Below are 6,711 nucleotides of genomic sequence, written 5' to 3'. Positions count from 1 at the left end.
TTAGATAAATCGAACAAGATTGTATGTCAATCATACATATTATACCAATGTTGTTAAAATAATGCCAAACAATTTTTTTTAAAAAACTGGTCGCAGCACAGCGCTCTGATATACAAGTGACGTCATGACCTGACTCATTTTCGAACAACTCCAATTTGGCCCTATGCTAAATAAATCGAACAGGATTATACCTAAATGATATTATACCAGTATAGTGAAATCCAGGCAAAACAAACATTTTAAACTGGTCGCACGAAAGCTGTCTGGACTATGGCAGATAAGGACGAGACACGTTTTCGTCCAACTCCAATTTGGTAGTTTGAATAAGAATTACTAGATATTGTGAACATTATGTAGGCCTACAGCGACATATACATAGTGTAAAATAATTCTGTCCGTGAAAACCCTGCAGATGTGATTAGGGTTACCTTAGAGAATCACAAGGAGAACTCTTAGGTAGATATCCAATTAAACTGTTCAAATGTGATGTATTATATATATTATTATATATATATAATATATATTATATATTAGTATATATTATTATATATATTAGATTTTTTGTCTTGCTCTGTGTCCGATTATTGCAAATAACAAGTTTATCATAAATGAACGACTCCCATGGTGGAATATCCAATTTTGCATGAGATGCAGTCTTTTCTAGTTGTAATCTGTCCCTAAACTCCAGTGGCAGCCTGTTCAGTAGCTCGCTGTAGTATTTATTTTTGTGTATTGGGTCTTACATACTCCGGTGTGCCATTTTTCTTATTTTATTTATCTTATGGATAGAAAAGTTCCTCAGGGCTCCCGTGTTTGTTTAAAGTTCGGTTTGCTGGTGTAAACTGTAACTTACATCCAAAATTTACAGACTCTTCATTGACCTCTAATATTGATATGATATAAAAACAACGAGAATATTAAGTTGTGGTTCCTAACCAAAAAATAATCAAGACCCATGTTATTGGTACTGTTTCTTTTTTAATTAAATGATCCCTGACTTCATCGCTGGATCCTTGGGAGGCTTTTCTTCTTCTGTGATCCCAAAAAGTTTGTTTTTCTTGAAACATCTTTTGGAAAATAAAATAAATACAAGCACATCATTTTTCATAGTTCGATATTGGAAAAAGTTATCATAATTAAACCTAAATAAATGTTAAAGCTCCCACATTATACCACTAGGTGTGATTGTGATTAGCCATTACAGCCATTTTGAAAATCTGCCTCTTGCGACATCACAAGTGGGCGTGTCCACCTAGATGTATGATAATACATGATGATGCTGGATAGATCAGTCTACCAGCCTACCCAGTGGACTGTAGCAAATGTTGCTCATCTATCCGACATACATCTAGTTTTGATGTCGGAAGAAGCAGATTTTAAAAACGGCTTGTAGTTGCTAATCACACTAACACCTGGTGGTACAATATGGGACCTTTGAACTAAAGATCCAAACATGAAACCTGGAAGTTCCCTGTCTCCATTTTCTCTCAATCCTCATCTGTCCTATCAGCTCTTCCCGAACCTAACTTCTTCTCTCTCATGCCTTCCGACTCTGACACCCTTCTTTCTATATTTTCCTCTTCTCTGAAGTCTCTCTTTCACACAATTTCCTTCCTTTCCTCACAAATCATCATCAACACCTCTTTCAAAACTGGTTGTTTTCTGTTTAACACTCTTAAAGCAGCGTGGGTGAACCCTCTTTAAAACACACTCAACCTTGATGATGTAAGGAATTACCGAACTGTCTCTTCTAACATTTATGTCAATGCCACAAGGAAGAGGAAGCAACACCATTTGGCCATCATCCAATAAAAAAAATGTGATTGCGAATGGAAGTAGAAGGCTCACCCGGGGAACTCTAGCATGTGAGGGATGCTGTCTGGCAGAGGCTTTCCAAAGGTCTCTGGGATCAGGAGGCTGATCATCGCCGCTAGTACTGTGAAGGTCCCCACCATGATGTAGGGTAGGGCCACGGAGTAGCTCCCTGTAGCATCAAACCAAGAGAGGGGGCAAGGAAATCAAAGTGTAATGCACTGGAACCAAAGGGATATGGGACCCTGTTGTTTCTTTCATTCTAAATACAGGAAGGGTGGCGACTGGGAAGGAAATAGTTTGAGTATTTCCTACAAAGATAAAATAAAAAAATGGTGTAATAAAGTAATAACGTAAAGTAAATATGGGTACGGTTAATGAATAACAAACTCAGTACTGATATATGAGGAGCTTCATAGCAGATGAACTAAATTCAGAAAATCTACTGACTTAATCAAATTTAATACTAACTATACATTATCTTTCAGAGAGTGATACTAATCATGTTTTAAGCTACCTAGGATATAATAATAACAATAAAGTATAATAATTTATTGATCAATTATGATATCGGGTGGGGAATAGAGAAGAAGAGCGATCATCAGATGATCATAGTGCATCTTACTTAGGGAGAGAAGGTACGGAGCCGAGATGCTTCCTATGCGGGAGGCCATGGAACAGGCCCCTATGGCTGTGTTCCTCAGGACTGTCGGGTAAAGCTCCGCCGTGTAGGCAAAGATGAGGGCAAAGGCCACCGTCACCCCAAATTTACCAGTCATCTCAAATGCTATGGCCACGAAGTTCATGTCTAAAGACAGAGCATACAATATAATGGCCAGCGGCTGGCTTAGTGAATCAAACCACTTCAAAATCAACATGTTGTAATATAATATTGTTTGGGATAATGAATGTAATAACCGAGCAAATTACAGTTTATTGAGACAATCATTGAGTGATGTTGCTTAGCATGCAAATTAATGCATACCCAAACACACATATGTGCGCATGGGTTCCCCTTGTTTATTTCCTATAACGTTTTACACAACCATGTTTTGAAAACAATACAACTTAAAAAAGCTTTGTTATTGCTCACAATTCGTGAATAAAATGCAAAGGACTAACATCTTAGGTTTTGTTCCATGGTATTTGTCATGGTCGTACCTGATGGTATGAGTTGTATGCATAGAATCATCACTCCTCCGAGGAACAGAGACATGGAGAGACAGAGTCTTCTGGGCAAGTAACGGAACAGCCCCCACGACAGAGCGTAGGCCGGGATCTCCAGCGCGGCCGACAGGAAGCAGTTCAGGAAGATACTGCCGTGGAGGTTTGATGTGTTCAGAGACAGGACGAAGTAGGTGATGGATAGGTCAATCCTAAAGACATTGAGATGAGAAGCAGTGTGTCGGTATGACTCAGTACCGTTGCATGTACTGTACATTGACGCATGAATTAGAAAATGTAAAAAAGATAGGTTAAGCTAGCACTTTCTGTGTTAGGTTGCAGGAGTTTAACAGTACATATTATTTTGTACTTGCTTCCATGTTTCCACACACAACTCAAATAAAAAAAGGATGCAATACTGGACACATTTGAGAGCTCCCCTTTCTCTCGAATACAACAAGAAAGTTTTGTGAGTAAGTTAGTAATTAGCTAAACTCACTCCTGAACAGCCAGTACTATAAGTAAAGTACAAGCTTTGACGTGCTATTTTCCTTCTCCAAGTGTGCGTGAGTGAAAATGACATAGACATGCAGTGGTACAAGTGTGCAAATGTGTGTGTGTGTGTGTGTGTGTGTGTGTGTGTGTGTGTGTGTGTGTGTGTGTGTGTGTGTGTGTGTTGTCTGTGTGCAAGCATGTTTTTGTTGTGTATGTTGTTGAGTGTCCCAGAACTGAGGGCCCCAGTGGGACAGCAGGAACTCACCACACCAGCCACAGTGTGACAGTGGTCCAGCGGATGTTCCTGGTACTAACCAAATCCCACATGTGGACTGATGCTTCTTTTGTGTGTTTTGGGCTGAACTGCTTTGTGAAGGCAAAGAGTAAAAGTCACAATGATGAATTAAACAATACTCCATTGTATTATCCTGCCAATAGCACAAATGTGCATCGACGCCTGCAATTGTCACTTGAATTGATGGGTAATAGGGGAGGTGTTGGAATTGGCTGCATATTTTAGGAATTATGCAAATTGAATCTGTGTTTTTACCAACCTCACACAATTGCAATTGCAACCGTCACAATTGCACTTAGTTGAGTTGATAGGTGATAGTGGATGTTTTTCATAGTAGTTCAGCTCTAGTTAATTTGTATTTACCTACTTAATTACGGTTGCAATTACCCAATAATATATTATAATTTACCATATTTTTACCTGGTTAAATACATAATTAGGGGACTATATAAAGAACAAAGATAACATCATACTATACACACCAGGTGTTAGTCACACTTAATCTATGAAGTGTGACTAAAAAAAAAAAAAGTATGCTGCCTTCTTCATGAACATTCTTCCTCAGTGGGGGTTCCTCAGCAGTCTGTCTGCTCTGCTGTCAGGGATTTAGGGTTTCACATTCTGATGTTCTCATTATGAAAGCAATAGTGAGCCCACCTTAGCTTGGATCTGATACGTGCACCAGAGCTGAAGGTGTTTGCTGGATTGAGTGATGTCCCCCGAAAGACCTGCTAATCATTCTCCAAGCTCTCACCTCTGCACCATCAAAGATGACCAGTGGAGCTTGTATTTTATTCTTCTTGGCAGCTTGTCTTAGTATGTCTTCCGCCTCTTCCACTCTCCCCTGAGAGAGCAGCCATCTTGGAGACTCAGGAATGAACCTGATGTACAGGCAGAGTGGGAAGGTCAGGCAGTTTAGACCATTTCAATGAATTAGTCTGTCAATGAGTCAAATCAATAAGGTGACAGTGGCAAACTTACCACCAAAATAGCGCATAAAGTACAGTCGGTGCATGGAAAGTGAGAAGAAGCATCCTCCAGTCTCTGATATAGTATGCCAACAGAGGAAGCAGCATGTAGCCAAAACCAAAGAAAAGACAGGAGCCCGCTGTGGAGAAGACTGTTCTTACAACTGGGTTGAAGAGCTCCATCCCTTATAACCAAAAAAGAAGGAAAACAGAAGACAGTTGTTAACAATTACCATTGTTAATGTAGCTATAGATTATCTTTTTTATTGATTGATCAATAATATTTACAGTGGAAAATGCCCATCATTTGAGCTACTAGCGCCTCAAGTTTTGAGTTTGGTTGACTTTCAGCTAACCAAAGAAATACAGTATCCGTTATATAAACGGACACAGAAAACGTCAATAAAATACTTGCATTTGTATTTATAACAGTGAGGCAAAAAAGTTTGGTGTTTTAACTTTGCTAAAGCATCTAAATGACTAATTAATCAGTTATTACACTCATAATACATTTCCTTTCGACCGGTTCTATCATGTAATGCTACTACAACCACATGCTGTGTGCATGCAGGTGCGGCCCCTCTCTGGATCCCCCTGTTGTGATTGACCATGCTCGTAAGAGGGGGACTGGATAAGAAGAACTCAAGCAAAGGTGTGTTCAAAAATGAACTACTAAACATACCAAACGGACGGTCAGGGTATGTTAATGAACATATACCTATCACAAATGCAGACACGTAATTTGAGATGGCTCCCATCCCAACTAGAAAGAACAGGGCACAGAATAGAGCCCATGAAGGACATAAGACCTGGCATAAAGAGAACACTGTGTGGATTGCGAGGGTAGAGAACATCACTATTTTCCTTCCAAACCTGCAAAACAAAAGCAAAAGCATCCACTGTTGAGGAAGGAATAAAACATGTCAATTGTCAACCCAGTCTCGTTATTATTATGCATTTAAGGAAAATGGTCAAATGCGTAATAATGCTATGATACTGTGGATAAATGTCCTAATTAGTATAGAAGATGGTTCTTTTTTCTACGCTGGTCTGTTGTAGGGGTTCCTGGCTGGTGATGCTTATTGTAATGTGGCATGGTTGCTCCCCAGTGTAGAAGTACAGAGTAAGTTGGTTGTATTTATTTAATTAACAGTATTATTATTATACTTATAATTATATAATTATTATCATTTATCACTAAGAAATGCACGTTGAATACATTTTTTAAATGGTGTTGGAAAAAATAATAGTTAAAATTAAAGAGGCTAAAACAACCTGTCGGAGATTGGTCCAGAAATGCAGGAACCTGAAAAAACTCCGCAGAAGAAAATCGAGGAGGTCAGGGGCCGTTTCCATTGGTCCTCACAGACGAGGTCCCACTGAAAACACAAACAACACAGCTTATAACGTTTCACAGCGAAGGAAGGCTGCAAATGTCCCGCAATAAGATTTTACAATGAAGCCGCACACACACACGCACGCACGCACGCACGCACGCACACACACACACACACACACACACACACACACACACACACACACACACACACACACACACACACACACACAGAGACACACACGCACCTCAGTCACAATAGTGGAATCATAATTGGTGCGGTCATATTCCCATCCGTCCAGACAAGCCTCCTGTTGCACATTGGACAAGTTGACGTCGATCCCGGGAGTCAACCCGCTCTCGGAGAAACGGGTCAGGGCGTCCAGGTTGTATCTGGAGCATTTGCTGAGAGACCATTCTCCGCGGTGTTCTTCCAAAGGAATGCTGTTGTTCATCCATACTGAGCTGAGGTTGGCGCGTGCGGGAATGAGACAGTGATGGGAAGGTGTGTCCCCGATAAACACTATGCTCAGCGAAGTGAAGCCGTTTGGGAAAAACGTAAAGCACAGGAGAAAGAACACCGACTGCTGGAACGGTCCCCATTCTCCTAGAAATGCAACCGCGTCCTCATATGAAGGCAT

General features: G+C 40.2%; 1 protein-coding gene across 1 annotated transcript; it reads right to left on the bottom strand.

Annotated features, from left to right (window-relative positions):
- Window positions 1-999: 999 nt before the first annotated feature.
- On the bottom strand, window positions 1,000-6,711 carry LOC307076708 (organic cation/carnitine transporter 2-like; the record flags this gene model as incomplete). The annotated part of the gene is given in 11 exon segments (XM_079737799.1): window positions 1,000-1,044; window positions 1,046-1,067; window positions 1,849-1,984; window positions 2,438-2,620; window positions 2,974-3,188; window positions 3,737-3,837; window positions 4,521-4,647; window positions 4,748-4,919; window positions 5,453-5,607; window positions 6,010-6,113; window positions 6,319-6,711. Coding segments are annotated over 11 exon segments (1,653 nt in total).

This window comes from Pollachius pollachius (genome assembly GCF_949987615.1).
Source record: "Pollachius pollachius genome assembly, chromosome: 6".
NCBI lineage: Eukaryota > Metazoa > Chordata > Actinopteri > Gadiformes > Gadidae > Pollachius > Pollachius pollachius.
The sequence above is the reverse complement of the archived record's forward strand: the minus strand, read 5'-3'. Positions and strand labels throughout refer to the sequence as shown.